At 49.6% G+C, this 18,929-nt stretch overlaps 1 protein-coding gene across 1 annotated transcript; it reads right to left on the bottom strand.

Moving 5' to 3' along the window:
• Window positions 1-491: 491 nt before the first annotated feature.
• Window positions 492-18,620, bottom strand: LOC119377041 (endothelin-converting enzyme 2-like). Its single transcript, XM_037646668.1, has 5 exons — window positions 18,603-18,620; window positions 16,164-16,373; window positions 9,315-9,527; window positions 1,967-2,287; window positions 492-569 (listed from the first exon to the last, which is right to left on the bottom strand). The coding sequence occupies exons 1-5, from the start codon at window positions 18,618-18,620 to the stop codon at window positions 492-494; spliced, it is 840 nt and encodes a 279-aa protein (XP_037502596.1).
• Window positions 18,621-18,929: the final 309 nt, after the last annotated feature.

The raw sequence follows: 18,929 nt of genomic DNA, 5'->3' as shown, positions 1-18,929 counted from the left end.
TAAAAACGCTCTTCGTAAACCTACTGGAAAGGACACATTACATCTGTGACTACAAAACTTTTTGCTTCCTTACCGCAATGTGCTTCATGCGACAACTAAGGAGTCGCCAGCAAACTTGTTGCTACACCGTCGGCTGCGAATTCGACTCGATATTGTCAAGCCAGATGTGGGAGGAAGGGTTGCGTATTCTCAGTTCAAGCAAACCTTGGCTCGCCCACGTCGTGATGATGGCATAACCGTCGGTGACCGAGCGATGGCTCGCAATTATCGTGGCAGACCCAAATGGGTCCCTGGCGTTGTGGTGGGACTGTCAGGCCCATTGTCTTTTACCGTTCGTGTTACCACTCCCAGGAGTTGTTTCACCTGGCGTCGTCACAACGACCAGCTGCTCGGGCGGACCACAGATACAGATTGCGAGGCATCGGACCAGGGGGGATCTGAGTTCCTGGTGGTTCTACTGAGCGTCGACCCAGTGACATCCTCCGTTCCTACTACGAGTGGTCCTGACGTTTCGCATGAGATTCAGGCGGCGGGAGCAAGACGCTACCCGACGAGAAACCGTCGACAACCTGAGGGATATGAAGCTGGAGTTTAGCTTGTTAGAGTAGCCAATATAAAGGGGAGGGATATGGTGTCCGGCCGAGCGCCGCATTTGATGAAATCGATAATGTGCAGGCGCGCGAAATAAATAAAAATCACAGCATATCCACCGGGTGAATGCGGCGAAGCTCCGGAGGAAGTCATCGGTAAACCGTGACACTCTTCTGTTAAATTCGCCCAGTACATCATATAAAGACTGTGACGCATCGTGTGTATATTAAACATCAAACTTTTATTGTAGTGTTGGTTTACGTGGTCCCTTCATTATCACCGCTTTGTGATCGGTGAAATGCAGGGAAATTGTGCGATCCCGAGCGAAAGAGAAGCGAGCCAAGAGCGAGCTCCTTTTTTTTTATTGAAATAGAAAAAATGAAGGAGTTGTTGTCACCATTGCTTGGTGACGGCTACCCCTTTCCACATAGTTGTTAAGATAACAGAATAAATAAAAAGAATATATTATATATATATATATATATATATATATATATATATATATATATATATATATATATATATATATATATATATATACACATATCTACAGTCGTATAAGTTCAAGAACTCAGTAGCCATCGCAAATATTAGTGTCTTCAAAATAACGCTGGAGCACTTTCATTGCTTTACGGTTTATCCTAGTCGGCCATGGGCCTAGTATTTTGGCTAAGGAACACGTTCGCTCAGAGTCCAGCGTGTGAAGTTCTTGTTCGAGTCGCTGTCTATGCGTGTTGTACTTCGGACAGTCGAGCAACAGATGATGCACATCCTCGTCGTCGTGGCCGCATGAACATGTTGATGATGATGCCTTGTCTGCCTCCATCAGGCGACGAGCGAGACAGCGCCAAGAGCGAGCGCCTTGTCTGCCTCCATTCGGCGACTCCGAGCGAAAGAGAAAACGCGCGAAGAGCGAGCGCCTTGTCTGCCTCCATCCGGCGACTCCGAGCGAAAGAGAAAGCGCGCCAAGAGCGAACGCCTTTTACGATCGCAGGCACCCAATGACATGCTTCATTCGCATTATACAAGCTCCATCTGGCCGCTTTAAACAGCAACTCTAAGAAATACATGAAACGCCATCTAGTGAGCAATTTATTAAACTAGAGCTGGCTACGTACATACATACATACATACATACATACTACATAGGAGGGAACGACCCACACCCTAAGGAGCTTCGCCCCTAAAAAGCATGCGCCGCATCTTGCCGGTGCTTATCTGTACCGGGCGACGCAACGGCGAACATGTGGCAATAAACGTCACTCGCTGCTAGGAAACTTGTCTGCTCCTTTCGAATGAACCGACGCTGACACAACAAATATTAAAGGTTAGCACTAGAGATATGTACCCTCAGTGTAGTTAGTGCCTTTCTCACCGTCTGATTTCTGTCGTCGGAGAAGGCCTCATAGAAGGCACGCACATAGCCCCCGTACTGCCCGCGCCCGTGTAGACGCCGGAACACTGGCTGCCACCAGTCCATGGTGACAGTGTCAAAGACGGGGCTACGCTCAGCCGTAAGCTGAACGAAATCATCGGTGCGTACGTCGAGCAGCGTGGGCATCTGCCACTGCACGCTCAGGTCAACCAGGTGCCGCACAGGGTCGACCACCCCCTTGACGTTCGGCCAGTGGATGCCCATCTCCGGCAACAACTCATGACGCAGCTTCGTCATCTGGTCTTCGCCTTGAAGACAACCCTGGAAAGAAAGACGTCGCAAGTTCGCTATGCTAACGTAAATATATGTGTATAACCTAAAATGTACTTACTGCGGGTCACGTTCATATCAATACGGATTCACATGTCTGAACAGTGTATACTCGATTCTAGCTTAACGGCAGCGATGTTGCATCAGACAGAGATATTGTAGGTAATCGTCGCAGCCAAAGCTTTCCACCGTTTCAAGAATGGTGGATTGATAAATACAGATCTTTTTTATGCTACATAGGCAGGGCCCCGTAAGTCACATAGTACTTCTTAAGGGGGCCCGTAGGTCATATTCTGTTATACAAACACTAGAGCGCGTAAGAAAAGAGTGAAACGGCAGGAATATGACATGCCCACCAGACAATGTGACGCGAGTTTCAAAGCACGCAGGTTAGTTTGTAACAGGTAAATCGCTATGGTTCTGTCCGGTGAGTGGTGGCTTCTTTCAAACGTGTGATGCCGTATGCGTGAGTGTAAAGGATTCATAATTAGCGCGAGATTTAGGAATGGTCGAACTTGTTGAGGTACATGATCGTGTCAGGTATGGGCTATGATTTTACATAGAAAACAAGAACGTGGTAATCAATGCAACGTTTCACATGAAAAATGTTAAGTAATGGGTCAGCGAATGTATTCGAATCCGTTCTTTTTAGGAAGAGTACATCTCGAAGTGCTGTGTTTTGTGCTGCAACAATTGGCAAGAATGTGTTAGGGTGTGTGAGGCCGTATATGGTAAGAACATATGTAATGTGCGAATGTGTAAAACATCTATAAAGTGTGCGGAGTGTACAAGAGAAAGTGTAAAGAAGTTTATACAATATCGAGATTTTCTTAGACACTGTACTTTCATGAACATATTTATGCCGCATTAGTTGACTGTCGAGGTGGACGCCGAGAACTTTCGTCTCATTAACTCGTTGCGAAGGAATGCTGTTGAAGTTCACTGACGTAGCGTTCATCAGTAGCGTTTTTAGCTGTGAAAACTACATAGTTACTTTTCCTTGTGTTTGCGAGAAGACAATTAGAAAAGAGCCAGTTAGGTAGTTTTGCAGGACATTTCACCTTTTTTCTAAAGCTCTGTTTCCGTTTCAGCTCTCAGGAAGATATTGGTATAAAATGCTGCCTTCGGAAAGATAATCGGGTATATCGTTTATGTGTGCCAGAAAAATAAAAGGGCATAAAATGAGTCCCTAGAGCTACGCGCGATCTCTTGGGCATAAAAGCCACAAGTGCCGTTATGCGTCTGTAGGGTCCGATTGTGTTGGTTGTGTACCTGTCGATTCATAATCCCTTAGAAGTTTGTTGCCACAATAAGATTTGAGGTGGTTTCTATTTTATAGAATAGCTCGAGTAGTCTAGATATGTAAACGTACTGTTGAATCACACAAATGAGAATATATCAATAGTATGCTTTCGTTATATGCATGTCGCATGTCTTTAATTTCCGCTTTTGTCGGCGGCCACTGCTACGTCGAGCAACTGATCTCGATAAAGCTATTGTTCAAGCTGCTATCAATTAAAATAAATCAAGCTGCTGAAACCTGTGGGAGTCACGCTCATCGCGCGGCTGGCACCGCACGTGCTGCGCACCGACGATGCGCGTGGCACAGACACTGGCTTCAAAAGGAGCAGTCAACGCGCCGGCTGGACAGTCAGCGACAGACCCGCGTGCATACGCGCGGTGTGCCCCCCGGCGGGGCGTAGGTTAGTGGGCGGTGTCGTGGCCCATGAGTTTACGCGTTTCCTTTATTGTTTCTGTTAATCTTTCTGGTAGAATAAATATTTGAGTTTTTTGCATCGGCTGCGGCGATTCCTGGGGCAGACGGCCCGAACCCCCCGCAAACCTAAACAGATCACTCATTCCAAATATTAGGCTGCATATTTCGGCTGCACACGTGTATTCCAGAGCCAGAGCACCGACAATCCTAAGTACACCGAAAAAACATCGCTCGATATGAAATGACATACTTGAGTATTGGCAGCTCGGCATCATGTTTAAACATGACTTTCAGCAATAATAGCGTTTTAGAAAAAATCACACCATATCCACAAAATGAATGATGATTGAGGAGCTGGCTCGGAGATAATCGGGTAAACCGTGAATGCTCCGTACATTTCCTCTGCTTTCATACAAAGACGTGACACGTTGTTGAAGTAGCGATTGTGGTCAGGTTGTTGTTGAACCACAAGCGCTCGCAGAACTTGTAGCTGTGGCCGAACGTTTGGTCGAGGAAATCGCGCTTGACGCGCTCGTCGGCGCCACCAACTTCAGGCAACGACCGCTTTGGGCGCTTGGCCGCTGCATCCCGCGCCCGTACCTCTTCGAGGTTCTCTTGCCACCGCTTCCACGCTGCTTCGACTTCGCGGGCTTGTGTCTCGGGGTCCGCACGACGCTGACGCCTCTCTGCGGCCTCGCGAGCTCTCACCGCAGCGTCTTGGCGGCGAGCCCGCCTGCTGCTGCCTTTCGAGCCCTACGCTCCGCCGCCTTTCTTCTTCGTTCATTAGTACCGAAGCGCACTGACTGACGACTGTCAAAAGAGAGGAAGCGCGCAGTTGTGGCCCTCTAGCGGGCTCCTATCAAACTAGATAACGCGCCGGAGTGGAGCGAGCACCGCATGCTACAGTTGACTATGCTGTATGTGGTTTGGCCTGCGTTAATATCATCATCAAGCCGCTCGAAGAACAAGAGGAAGACTTCTCTTTCACGAGAGCTGCGCCTGTAGCGGTCGCCTCTGGAACTAAGGTTACGCTTACGGCGCGGGACTTTGCCCCAGCTTAAGAACCTGGCCAGCCAGCTCCTAAAATTTCTACTCTAATAAAGCCAGACTGCGCTGGCTGGAGGAATCTATTACATTTAACCGTGTCCGCTTTCTTGTCGCTCTCAATCTCACAATGCAGTTACGCTTGTAAACGGGACGTCTTAAGGCATGGTTGTATTCAGCATTCATGAGTTCATTGGTAAGGTTCATGTTATTGAACGCAAAAGCACACACTGTGGAGAGACAAACGCTGTCAACTATGAATACAAGCAATGGAAACGTAATCAGATCGCATGCAAATTAAGCAAGTGAACAAAAATCTGAAACAAATGAATGGTTACCGAAACCAGTCAATATGTATTGAAGTGTGCAGCACTTTAGGAACCGGGCTTGTCGCCCATAGTCTCGTGTCGCATGGTCCCGCAGTGGTCGATACAGTCAATGCAGGCCTAAAACAAGGCTAACAATGCTCAAACCCAGTGCAACACTAACTAACAAGGTCCAAAATTATATAATTTACAGAAATAACCAATAAGTATTCGCAATTATTTGCCTAAAACCACTCAAAACGGTTCTGAATCATCCGGCTGATACGCGCGCCGCGCTAGAGAGGGCGCTACCACCTTGGCAGGCACGCGATTGTCAAGGGAATCGCTGGGTTGCCCGTGCTACGTTCTACGTCAGGTTTCACAGAGTGAAGCTGCATTAAGCGCGCGATTTAGAACTACACCAAGATCTACAGAAGAATCTCATTAGCGCTATATTAACCGGAGAATTTTTTTCCGCCTGTTGAGGCCTCTCGGTCACATGGCGACATTACAGAAGTACTTGCCGTAACGTTAGGTTGCTGGGCTCAAAAATACCACCCGGGGCAGCACTGAATAAACTCCCAGAATCAGCAGCGAGCACCCCCACCCGCCCGCAATGCAGCAGCCATATTTGGCCAGTCGGTTCCTATGAGAAGTAAACAGCGCCAGAGAACGCAAGAGACCAGAAATATTCAGAGCTCAAAGGTGAGCGACCAGCGAAGATGTGTGGTGCGGCATGACAGCATCGCTGCAAGTTTCGGACCATCGCATACATGAAGCATAGCACCGTTCTTCTAAGCTCCTCCCTCCCCCTTCCTGTACGATGAAGTGTCGACAAAACTCTGCATTGGCACCGGCGAAAGGATCGGCAGCGTCGCCACTAGCCGCTCTCAGCCTTTTAATACGCTCATTTTCTTCGCGCTTAGCACAGCCGCTCGATGAACACAACCACGCCAGAGCGGGACTGACCCACGCAAATGGGCACGTGATTCGTTATGAGAGTGGACTTACGGTACAACATGTGGCCAGAAGCGTGCTCTGTCGCGAAAGAAACCCGGCATTCTCTCTCGCTTGGCTATTCAACACCAGACGAGTGCGCGATTCACTGCGCGTGTGGAGCTACGCCGTGTTCGTAGCCCTGCACTTGCCCTTCCCACTCAGATTTAGTTTCGTTGACTTAACCTTTCAATGCTAAGCATTTCATAGCGGACCAAAGACAATTCGAATCTATCTATCTATCTATCTATCTATCTATCTATCTATCTATCTATCTATCTATCTATCTATCTATCTATCTATCTATCTATCTATCTATCTATCTATCTATCTATCTATCTATCTATCTATCTATCTATCTATCTATCTATCTATCTATTATCTATCTATCTATCTATCCGCCCACGTCTCGGCGCTCGCGTGGTCGTCCCTGAACTTGGCACAGAAGGACATAAGCGCATGAGAAACACAATTGTGTATGAGGAACCCAACGTAATGACATGAATCACGTGACTGGCCCGTAGCGTACGCGACGAAATCATTTCCCTCAGTCACGTGTGGCACATACCCGCACACCACGGCCCATGGTATGCGGGTATGCGCCACAAGTGGTTCAGTCTATATCAACCCAGGAACGGTGAGAAGAGGCCTTACTAGAAGAGGTATTACTAAATTGGCACTGACTACGGTAACGGGGCCCGTCAGCGCAATATCAAGAGTGAGGGGACGCGTCATCGTAGGGCAAACTGTAATAATGAGGAGGCCCGTCATAATATCGATGCGACTATAGTGACGAGCCTCGTCCCCGTAAAGCATTTACTGCGATGAAGGGGCCCATTGGCGTAGTGATAACGTAAAAGTGAGGGACCCGTCAGCGCAGTATTAAAAGTGAGGGGGCCCGTCTCCGTAGTTATACTACGGGGACGGGCCCCCTCACTAGTGGTAAAACCTATGGGCCGTTACTGTAAACTTGTAGTCGTTTTAGACACATCCGTAGTACGGCTTCGGTGGCGTAGTGGGTCAGCGCGCTTTTCAAGAAGCGGTAGTGCTGCAGGTTGTCAGATCAGTCCATGTTTTGCGAACTTTTAAGTTTGTGCCGCTGCATAGGCAACTTTGTCAACTTTATTTTTTCTGTCGCTGCATAGGCAGGACATATGGATTGTGCGGGGAGGGGGGTGGGGGAGCTAAGACCACGGCTCCGCTGCGGGTGCCACTCTGCGAGCCCGTTCAGTCAGCTGGGCTCAGCTGATCGTCGAGGTTCTCGCTGGCCATTGGCTCCTCCTATCGCTCCACTGGGGAATGTTGCCCCACGCGATTACCTTTTAAAAATAAGTAACATTACCTAAGCAATACTGAAATAAGAATGAAACAAAGGAAAATTTACTTGGTCAGCGCGATTCGCACACCAACAACTCATCATGCATTGCCCACTGCGCCTCGACATCCAAACCGCCGCAGACAGCAACATGATTTTCTTTTAAAAAAGAATTACGGCTCCTTCAGACCAGTAACGTCAATGCTGACGCATTACTCTGAAAAAAAAGAAGATTAAAAAAAATAGGGATTGATCTGATGACCTGCAGCACTACCGCTTCTTGAACAGCGCGCTGACCGATTACACCACCAATGCCGCAGCACAGTAGCGTGTAAATCAGAGTTAATAGTATACTAACGCTATGGTCTAAAACGACTACAAGTTTACGGAAACGGGCCCCCTCATTTTTACCATTATACTACAGTGACGGGACCCCTAATTTTTATCATTTTACTGCGCTCACGGGTCCCCTACCTTTTACAATATCACTATGCTGACGGGCCACCTCACTATGACGATTTACACTACAATAACGGGCCCCCTCACTCTTACGATGGTACTGCGCTGACGGGCCGCGTCACCGTAGTCAGTGCCTACTAAATTTACTCAAAGACGTCAACTCATCTCGTAACGCTTGGTGCAAAGCAAAAATCTGGCATAGACAGCTACCCACTGAATACTTCGCATGAAATCGATTACTACCCTGCGCGGGATCTGCTGAATTTTTAAATGCGAAGTATTATGGCGGAGTTCAATCCGGTGGTGGTGGTGGTGGTGTGCGGCGTCACCCTTACTGCGCATGCGCATACCCTCTCCACACCTCTCTCACCCCCCTCTCCACATCCCCTCTATCATCCCCCTCTCTACTGTCCCTCTCCCTTCCCCTCTCCACGCACCCTGTCCCCACTCCCTCGCCCTCCCCCTCTCCACTTGTACTCTCCCCTCCCCCTTTCCACTCTTCATCTGAAACGCTGGCTAGACATGTCGAAATTCTTTCCTGCGCAACGCCGCACATGCGCGCCCTCCCCTCTCTCTCCTCTCCTACGCTGCCCCCCTCTCGCACGCCTGTCGAACGCGTTCCCCCTCGCCCTGTGAGTCTTAACGGCCAGGGAAGACAAGACGCGAGTAGCGTTCCTCTTCGCGTTCCACGACGCGAGGTCGGTAGCATGCCCAACGAACGCCAACGGAACGCGATCGTGCAAATGCTCCGGCTTCGCATCGCGTCATGGTCCCCTTTAGCGGAAAATGGTGTAATTTTTTTGTATATACACCCTGTCGATGCACGAAGTTTTGATCAGAGCCTACACATATACATGTTCGCTGTAAAATCAACGACGCAAACACAAGATCCTCTGTTTTTGCCGTTCCCTCTTTCTAGTCCCTGGAGTTCTCTGGCATTTTGTGCGACTGAATTAATTTGAAGTTATTCCTTGTCCTTCTCGTTCTACTTTCTTGTGCCGTCGTCTTCTTTGCGCTTAAATTACATTCCGTTTAATAAACGCAGTTAATCACGGTATTAGAAATCGTCCTGGGCATCATTTTATAGTACTGGCTACAATGACTGGGCGCGCCAATGAAGGGAAAGACGCCTGCGTAAACTTTTCGGTTAATTCATTAAAAATATTATGCTTGTCTTCTCACCACATATAGGTTGCTCGCTTTAACGATGGCAGTCTGGTTTTCGACGTCCTGCATGGGGTGTAGTACAAGCCGCCTGCCGGCTTCCTCAATGAGCACAACTGTACTACGGGAGGCTTCAGATGCATATCCAGGGTTGGCCTTCGGCCAGTTTCCACACGTAAACTCGTAAAAGTCGCGGCATGGATTCGCCGAGCGGTTGAGTGATGACGACACCTGAGAAATAAGTATGAATAGCGTTAGAGGAGTGTACAGATATGAAACATTCGGTTACTAAATATAAATAGTTTAGCTCATGTACTAATGCCTACCGAGGCTTCTGCGATTAGCATTGCATTCTACGATATGCAATGGTGACAGTCAAGGCAAAAACAGGGACTCAGAGCGCGAGCGCGAAGAGCCAAAGAGGACGACCCACTAGAAGGCTATAGAGAGCGCCGCCCATTACTCATCTCAAAGGCTTGGAAAAAATTACCGGGTACGCAAAGGGAGCCGTTCGGCGACCTAACAGCTCGTCGCTATGAGTGGGTCATAGTAGACCTTGAGGCATTCCACGTTAACTATGTCGCGCCCCCGACGGAGAATGTCCGAAGATGGTTTGATGGGCTCGATCACGTAGTTGACCGGGGATGTGCGCTCGACGACCCGGTAGGGGCCTTCGTATTTCGGCAGTAGTATTGTAGAGAGGCCAGTTGTAGTGGTAGGGACCGAGAGCCATATGAGCGCTCCAGGTAGGAACGTGCACTCAGAAGTGGTGGTTCCACCGCGAATGCTCTTTTTCCGCTCTTGTTCCTGCGTTGTAAAAGTCTTGGCAAGCTCGCGACACTCTTCCGCAAGCCTGGCTGTGTCAGATATCGGCGCACACTCAGGTGAATCCGACTAGTATGGGAGTATCGCGTCGATGGTGTGCGACGGGTGCCTTCCGTACAATAGGAAGGGGTGAAAAACCGGTTGTGCTTTGAGGGGCGGTATGATAGGCGTAGGTGACAAAGGGCAGAATGGCATCCCAATTTGTGTGATTGGCGGCGACGTACATTGAGAGCATGTCGCCGAGCGTGCGGTTAAAGCGTTCGGTTAGGCCATTCGTCTGCGGGTGGCAAGCAGTAGTTTTGTGGTAAACAGCATGGCACTCATTGAGAATGGCTTCGACGACTTCCGACAAGAAGACACGGCCTCGATCGCTCAGAAGCTCCTGGGGTCGGCGGTGACCGCAGCATGAATCGGTGTAGCAGGAATGAGGCAACATCGCGCATTGTAGCCGCTGGGAGGGCGGCGGTTTCGGCGTATCGCGTTAGATGGTCAACAGCGACGATGACCCAGCGGTTATCAGCCAATGTTAGAGGAAGTGGTCCGTACAAGTCCATGCCCACGCGCCCGAACGGACGGTGAGGTAATGGTTGTAGACCGCCGGGTGACACGTGCGTTGAAGGTTTTCAGCATTGGTAATCGAGGCAAGCGCGAACGAACTTCTGCACGTAGCGGTACATCCCTCGCCAGAAGTATCGTTGTCGAATGCGGTGGTAAGTTTTGGATACCCCAGAATGCGCGCATGTGGATCAGAGTGGTGGAAGAACTGGCATATTTCAGAACGCAGACTCCGCGGTATCACAAGTAGCCACTGGTGGCCGTCGCGTTGTAATTGAGTCGGTGCGTAGGTCGTCAAGAATGGCAAAATGGTGGGCTTGACGACGCAACGGGCGATTGTTTGGTGTTGCCGATGGGTCAGTGAGCAAGTCTGTCAGCGACGCGATCCATTTATCCTTGCGGTGTTCGGTAGCGATGGTGTGAACGTCGATGGAACAACATTGTTAGGTACCCAGCAGAAGGCATCGTCGTCAGGCAAGGGGGAGCGCGAGAGGGCGTCGGCGTCAGCATGCTGGCCTCCGTTGCGGTGCAGCACACGAATATCGTAGTCCTGTAGACGAAGTGCCCCGGGGGAGGCGGCCTGAAAGATCCTTCGATGACGGCAACCAGCATAGTGCATGATGGTCGGTGATGACACCAAATGGGCGACCATATAAATACGGTCGGAACTTCCTAAGGGCCCAGATGATCGCCAAGCAGTCCTTTTCGGTGACGGTGTCATTGGTCTCGGCCTTAGTAAGCGTACGACTTGCACATGCCACGACATATTCAGGGAGCCCTGGTTTGCGCAGCGCAAGGACAGCGCCAAGGCCAACACCGCTGGCGTCTGTCTGTGCCTCAGTAGGGCCGTAGGGTCGTATGGCGTAGTATGGGAGGCGACGTCAACAAACTACGGAGCTTTGCGAAAGCGTCGTCGCACTCTGACGAACACAATGGAGGGGCCCGTACTACTTCCGAGGAGCTTCGTCAGCGGTGATATGATAGTCGCGAAGTTTCGAATGAAGCGCCGAAAGTAGGAACACAGTCCTACGAAACTGCGCAGTTCTTTGACGGACGTAGATTTCGGGAACTCGGTCACGGCCGGAAGCATGGCTAGATCGGGGAGAATTCCGTCCTTGGACACGACGTAGCTGAGTATTCTCAGCTGCCGGGCTGCAAATCGGCACTTCTTTAGACGCAGTTGCAGACCAGCGTCGCTCAAACGCGTCAACACATGCCGGAGGCGTTGAAGATGTGTGGAGAAGTCTGGAGCGAAACCGACGACTTCGGTGAGGTAGCACAAGCACGTGTGACATTTCAGGTTGCGCAGAACAGTATCCATCATGTGCTCGAAGGTGGCGGGCGCATTACACAGCCCAAACGGCATCACGTTGAATTCGTACAAGCCGTTGGGCGTGACAAAGGCGGTCTTCGGTCGAGCGTCATCAGCCATAGGTACCTGCCAGTACCCTGAGCGCAAATCGACAGATGAAAAGAATTCTGCTCCTTGTAGGCTGTCAGTCGCGTCGTCTATTCGCGGTAGTGGATACACGTCCTTACGAGTGATCTTGTTGAGTCGTCGGTAGTCCACACAGAACCGCACAGAACCGTCCTTCTTCGCAACACGAAGGACAGGAGACGCCCAGGGGCTGTTAGATGGTCGAATAAAATCGCGTCGAAGCATGTCGTCGACCTGCTCGTTGATTACGCGTCGTTCTGTGGGAGATACGCGATATGGACGTTGCCGCAGTGGCGATTGGGCGCCAGTGTCGATGCGATGCGTAACGGTGGACGTGCGGCCGAGAGAAGATTGAGCAACATCGAAAGAAGCGCGAAATTCTTTTAAGAGGCCCAGAAGCTGCGAATGCTGGACCGGCGTAAGGTTGTCAGCAATAGAAGAAGCAAATGCATCAGCGGGCGATGAACCAGACGTGGTAACAGTACTGAGCGTGCTGGAACTGGGGCAGTGCGTGTCATCTGGTTCGTCCATACCTTGTGCGTCTTCGAGGGGTTCCACGCTGCCGAGACGTTCTCCTCGCACTAATGTAACACTGTACGGAGATGCGTTGATAAAAACAAAAACTGACGTGCTGCCCTGAGTGACTTGCACGGTCGCGAAAGGCACCAGCAAGCCTTTCCTCGTGCAAAAACGGTCAGATGGCGAGAGGAGTGCAACGGTGTCGGAGAGACTGGCGCAGTAGACGGACACCGCCGTTGACGAGTATGCAGGCAGTTTGGTGTTGCCTTTGACGAGTACCTTGCCCACAGACCATGGACTCTCAGCCGGCGTCAGATCAGAGAATGGTGCGAGCTCTATTTCGGCTGGTGGGCAATGAATCACGACGTCGTGGTGGGAGAGAAAATCCCATGCTAGGATGACGTCCTGAGAGCATGCTGGAATTATAATCAATTCGACGGCGTATACAGCATTCTTAATCATAACGTGGGCTCTGCACAGCGCTGTAGGGTGAATACTTTGGGCACTGGGTGTACGGAGGGAGAGCCCGGGAAGTGGCGTCGTGACTTTTCGCAGTAGTCGGCAAAGTTTGGCGTCAATAACAAATACGGCGGCTCCAGTGTCAATAAGGGCAGGTGCGCGAACACCGTCCACAACACGTCTTACACGTTCGATGGGCTTCGCTGAGGGCTTTCGCAGTTCGATAGCGTCGCAACCCTTGCCTCGTAGACTGCGACGACTAGTTTTCCTGGTCACGTGCGACTGGACGTGGCCGCATCGGTGACAGTGGTCGGCGTCGTGGTGACGGCGCCGTTGGGTAGATGGAGCTGGGCGAGACGACGGTGACATAGGCGGTGGTGAATCGTAATACTGGCGGCGTGACTGGCTGGGGATGGCTGAGGCTGTATGAGGCGGCTGCACGCGATTGCAATACCGGGCGACATGACCGGCGCAACCGCACGCGAAGCATATCGGGCGGTTGTCAGAAGTGCGCCATCGGTTGGCCGGGGTAGGTCCCATCCATAGTGCAGGATGCCGTGGACGAGGCGTCTGCTGATACGACTGCATGATTGGCTGCATCGGTGGCCTAGGTATGACGTCGGCAAACGCAGCCGGCCCACTCGCTTCGAAGGCCTGAGGTCTGGCGGCGGCTTTGGCGTAAGTAAGTGGGGCAGCCACAGGGATCGCTTGCGGTGACCTGGCTACAACTTGCGCGTAACTGAGCGGCGCAGGCGCCGGATGGGGCTCGTGGTATTCCGGTATGACCACCGCGATTTCCTGCTGAATAGCGCGGCGTAAGAGAGCCAGCAGCGTGGTCGACGGCTGTTCAACATGCTGCGGGTGAGGGAAGCCCAGTAGGGAGAACTGGCGGGCAACTTCCTCTCGCACAAATTACTTTATCTCGGCGAGCAAGGCGGACTGATCAGAAATGGCCGACAAGCCAGCGAGATCGGCTTCGCGTGATGGAGCTCAACGGATAGCAATCGCTGCCGGTGCAGCTCCTCGTAGTTTTGGCAGAGCGTGATCACCTCGGCCACAGTACGAGGGTTCTTGGCGAGCAGCATAGTGAAGGCATCATCGTCGATGCCTTTCAGAACGTGGCGGATCTTGTCAGACTCAGGCATGGCTGCGTCGGCTTTCTTGCACAAGTACTGGACGTCTTCTATGTAGCTCGTAAAAGACTCGGTGTCGTGGTACCTCGCACACCGGAGAGGTAGAAAACCAGGTTGCTGAGTTTGCCTGTCTCGTCCCATTTATTCGGTACGCTCACACGCTCGTACATTGCAAGCCAGTCCTCAACGTCGGTCCCATCCGCGCCGGTGAAGATAAGATCGTCGCGGATGCGGGGGACACCGGGGCATGTGGTCGTTGTGGGAGGCGGCGTTTGCTGAGCACGTCTTGAGGCATTGTAGTTGGTAGGGTACGGGATATCAGCTCCAGGGTCATCGAATGGCAGAACAGCAGCTCCACCAATTTGTTGAGGCGTTTGTTTGACGGTAGTTGGCGACGATATGCAATGGCGACAGTCAAGGCAGAACACGGACTCAGAGCGCGAGCGCGAAGAGCCAAAGAGGACGACCCACTAGAAGGCTATAGAGAGCGCAGCCCATTACTCATCTCAAAGGCTTCGCTACAAACGCCTTAATACGCCGCGAAACCTCGACCTTAACCAATGGCTCCTTCGATCCTGCCGTAAAGGGGTGGAGAACTGGGGTGTGAATTTTTTTTTAGGAAGCACAATTTAATTGAAGTATACAAGGCATAAGACCAACATAAAAAAAAAGGAAAAACGCACTTTTTTTTTTGCTTGAGCCTGGTGGCACACATGCCACCGCCCCGTTACAAAGGAGACGCTATCTATCCATCCTAAACATGGATCAAGGACCCTCATTTGGTGATCACAGCACTTTCTCCGGTTTTGTCCCGTGTGAATGAAACGGCCTTGCAACGGCGCGCTGCCGCACGAACAAAGGAACAATGATAGCCTGTGTTGACTTTTAAGAGTAATTTTCATGCAGAAATATTCGACACGTGAATATTCATAGCATATCGTTTGTAACGGAATGTAACACATACAAACAAAATGCAAGTTATTCAGTATAGTACTCGCTGTGGGGCTAGTTGGTGCATGTCTGGAATCAATAGTCAATTTAGCGCCAAAATCAAGACCACACTGAGATACGAAGGAACACATACAGGACGGGCGCTCACTTGCAACTGTTTATTCCTTGAGGAATGCAGGCTAATATAATCTGCTTCTCGCCAACGCATGCGCGACGTGCTCGATCTATCTAGTACCTAATCACATTATTGGACACATTCTAGATACCGCACTTCCGACTCGTACAGATTGATTGGAGTTTCGCTTACACAAATACTGCTGTATAAAAAGTTCAATCAAAAATTTTGAATCAACCTTAAAAAAACTTAAATCAATCTGTACGAGTCGGCAATGCGGCATCAAGAATGTGTCCTATAGTGTGAGTAGGTACAAGACAGATCGAGCACGTTGCGCATTTGTTCGCGAGAAGTGGACTTATATTAGCCTGTATTCCTCAAGGAATAAACAGTTGTGGTCGTGATTTTGGCGCGAAAAAGACTATTGATTCCCGACAAGTTATTCAGGAGTGACTAAGTTTCTCCCAGCACGAAAGGTTGACATGCTTGATCGCTCATAAGTCGAACTACGGGTACCATATCCACGTCCTCTAAATACATGCCATTAGTTGTAGTGTAATACATACGTCTGTTCTCTTGATAAACATTTTAAGGCAGTGTTTCACAGCTAATTAGGGTAATCTCACATGGCTTGCTCGACTTGCGGCTGCAATGTCCACGCTTTTAGTCCCTGAAAACTGAGGCCACCACACTCTTTCCTCAGTACTTATATTTGGCGGCTCTGCTCGTCTGCAAATAGGCGCTGCGCTGTGCACTATATGAAATACTTCAGGCCGACGAAGCCACATTCTAATCTTTTTTTTCTTATGGTGACTTAGCTTCTTCAAGTTTTTGTTATTATACTGCGCTTCAACATTTCAATTAGTGCTTACCTGCTCGGCATAAACTCTGCACTCCTCGGTGATGCACAAAGAGAGAGTGTCCATGCCTCGGTCGCTCTGGTATACGATGAGCAGCGTGGCAGCCACCACCACGGTAATTCCGGCTCCCACGCAGACGAGGTAAGCGAGGAGCTCACAATGATTGGGTATGCGCCCTGGCTTCGATGTCAGTGTTTGATGACCTGACGTCTCAGTGTTCAGCTGCAATCGATTATACACGCTCATAATCTGAAGAGAACTCAAGCAAAACTTTATGCGATATTTATTCCCAGGTAGCAAATGCTTGCGCTGTTCCTGTAAAATCAATACTGAAACATCGGCAGCCACATAAAGTACTCGACCACTGCCCATTATTTCAACTCGTTGCCGTCAATTTATACACGTATGCTTGAAACTATCATTGTTAGGCTGATTATTCGTTAGTGCCATTATGTTTGACAAATAAATGGTTTCACCACCAATTTTTTTGAAATTCTTCCTAGGTGGTTTTCTTCGATGTGAGTCGCCTAGGTAGGAAAACTGTGTTCCCGGAGCAAATATGTGTCTTTCTTAAGAAGAACTACAATACTCATGCCTAGTTGACACATGAGATGAATATATTTTTCTTGTATAATGCATATTTGTCAAGACGCATTCAAAGATAAAGAAGCCTTCAAGCGACTGATTATCATTGTGCCCAGAAGCGTGTCTGTAGGTTTTCTCACGAGCATCACCCGCAACCGTGAGGACATTCACAGCAGTGTGAGCGCAGCCATTCACCGACATGAGTACCCCCCCACACCCACCACACCACACAACACACACACCACACACACCACACACACACACACACCACACGCACGCACACACACACACACGCACACACACACATACCCCACCGCGACGTTTTTGCGGTTACGGTTGCTGAGTAGGTAAAATTTGACTCATCGGCCGGTGTAAGTGGCGAGGTACTGTCTACACTTCTCGATCTTGTACTTAACCATAGCCATTTTGAGTTTAATGGCAAGCACTTCCTTTAGGTCAGTGGCACTGCAATGAGCACAACAATGGCCCCCAACATTACGAGCACCTTTATGACATCGCTTGAAATCCCATTTATTGAGGGGCGCGCCTTGAAACATTTTGTAACAGAAGATTCTTGGACGACATATTTATTATATGGAACCACGATGAGGGGAGCTTTCACCGGTTCACGTGTGATTTCATCGAGCTCCACCCATCGAATAAATTCCCGCATAGCATTTCCAAAACTAGCATTAACTTCTTCGACGTCACTGTTTCGGTAAAAAATGAACGCCTTTCAGCAAACCTTTACAGAAAGCCTAAAGACCGGCAAATGTACCTACAGTTCAACAGTAGCCATCCAAGACATTGCAAGACGGGTATTCCATATTGTCAGGCCTACCGTTATCGAAGAATATGCATTGATGTACAGGGATTTGACAAACACACAGAACGCCTAAAGAATTCCCTATCACAACAAATTATCCCGACGACATTATTGACGATACCATACTACGTGCTCGCAACGTCAACCGGAATGACATAATTAAGGAGCCAAAAACAGTATCCAAAACAACTTCCCAAACAAATCTTGTACTAACTTACTCCTCCTCGGTGCCACGAGTTAACAACATACTTTCCCGCCATTTCAACATAATCATGCAAAGCAAACGAGTGACTTCTATAATCGCGGAACCACCTCGCGTGGTGTACCGCAGGGATAAAAACCTGAAGGACATTCTTGTCAGGGTGGTGCCCCCGCAGAAAAGCTCGCTGCAAGATATGCCCACACATGGTCACAACACTGAATCAAAAGCAAGATTCTCAGATTTCAAATTCAACATCACCCGAAACCTTAATTGTGACTCCAGCAATGTAATACATGTTACATTGCAACGTCTGCGGGCAAGAATACATTGGCCAAACGGACACGCCATTTCGGCTGCGGTTCAATAATCACGGGTACCACGCCACTTCACTGCCGAAGCTGCCCTTATCAATATATATACGCGTGCCAAACCACAGCTTTCAAAATATCAGCGTAGCTCTTTTACAGTCCGGTTTCCAAAACACGCGTGATCGCGAACAACGTTAGGCATATTTTATTTTTAAATTTACAACATTAACAGCCGGCATCAACGGGGACTCTGGAAGACTCCTGCCTCCGACAGATAAGCCAAAATGAATTTGGCAACAAGGAATCATAATTGGGACCATGCTTGTTTCTTGATTGGCTCGCACCTGTGCAGTGTCGTATTCTTTCTTGGTTTTCTTTTCTTCTTCTTCTCTTTATTTTAATTGTTTTCTTTTCTATACTTGTACAATGTAAAGTGCTTACGCTCTCCTACCACTTGGAGGCTATTCAGAAGGAGTGGACGGAGATGAAAGGTGGAAAGCCGACCCATTAAGGGGACACTCTTCCCTCACGCGGCGGTACAGGCTCATCCCGCCCTCCGCGGCGACAAATTTGGGTGGACCGGCACATGACACGAACTGGCAAACACACCGTCATAACCAGATGTGGACTTTCAACGACTTTAGGCCATACATAGTTTGCTCTTTTTTTCTTTTTTTTCCTCGCCTCGTGTGGTCTGACCTCGTCGGTCTTGTTCTCTATTTCTTTTGCCTTTTCTTTTTTTTTCCTTTTTGTAATCAATCTACCCCACTCTCTCTGAAATGTCCTTGAAGGCGAGCGGGACGCGGCAAGAAGCAAGTTCGAACTTCGACGTCAGTTTATTTATCCGAGGACCCCTC

The sequence above is a fragment of the Rhipicephalus sanguineus genome, unplaced genomic scaffold (genome assembly GCF_013339695.2).
Source record: "Rhipicephalus sanguineus isolate Rsan-2018 unplaced genomic scaffold, BIME_Rsan_1.4 Seq329, whole genome shotgun sequence".
In the NCBI taxonomy this organism is placed as follows: domain Eukaryota; kingdom Metazoa; phylum Arthropoda; class Arachnida; order Ixodida; family Ixodidae; genus Rhipicephalus; species Rhipicephalus sanguineus.
This window is presented reverse-complemented; position numbering and strand designations above follow the sequence as displayed.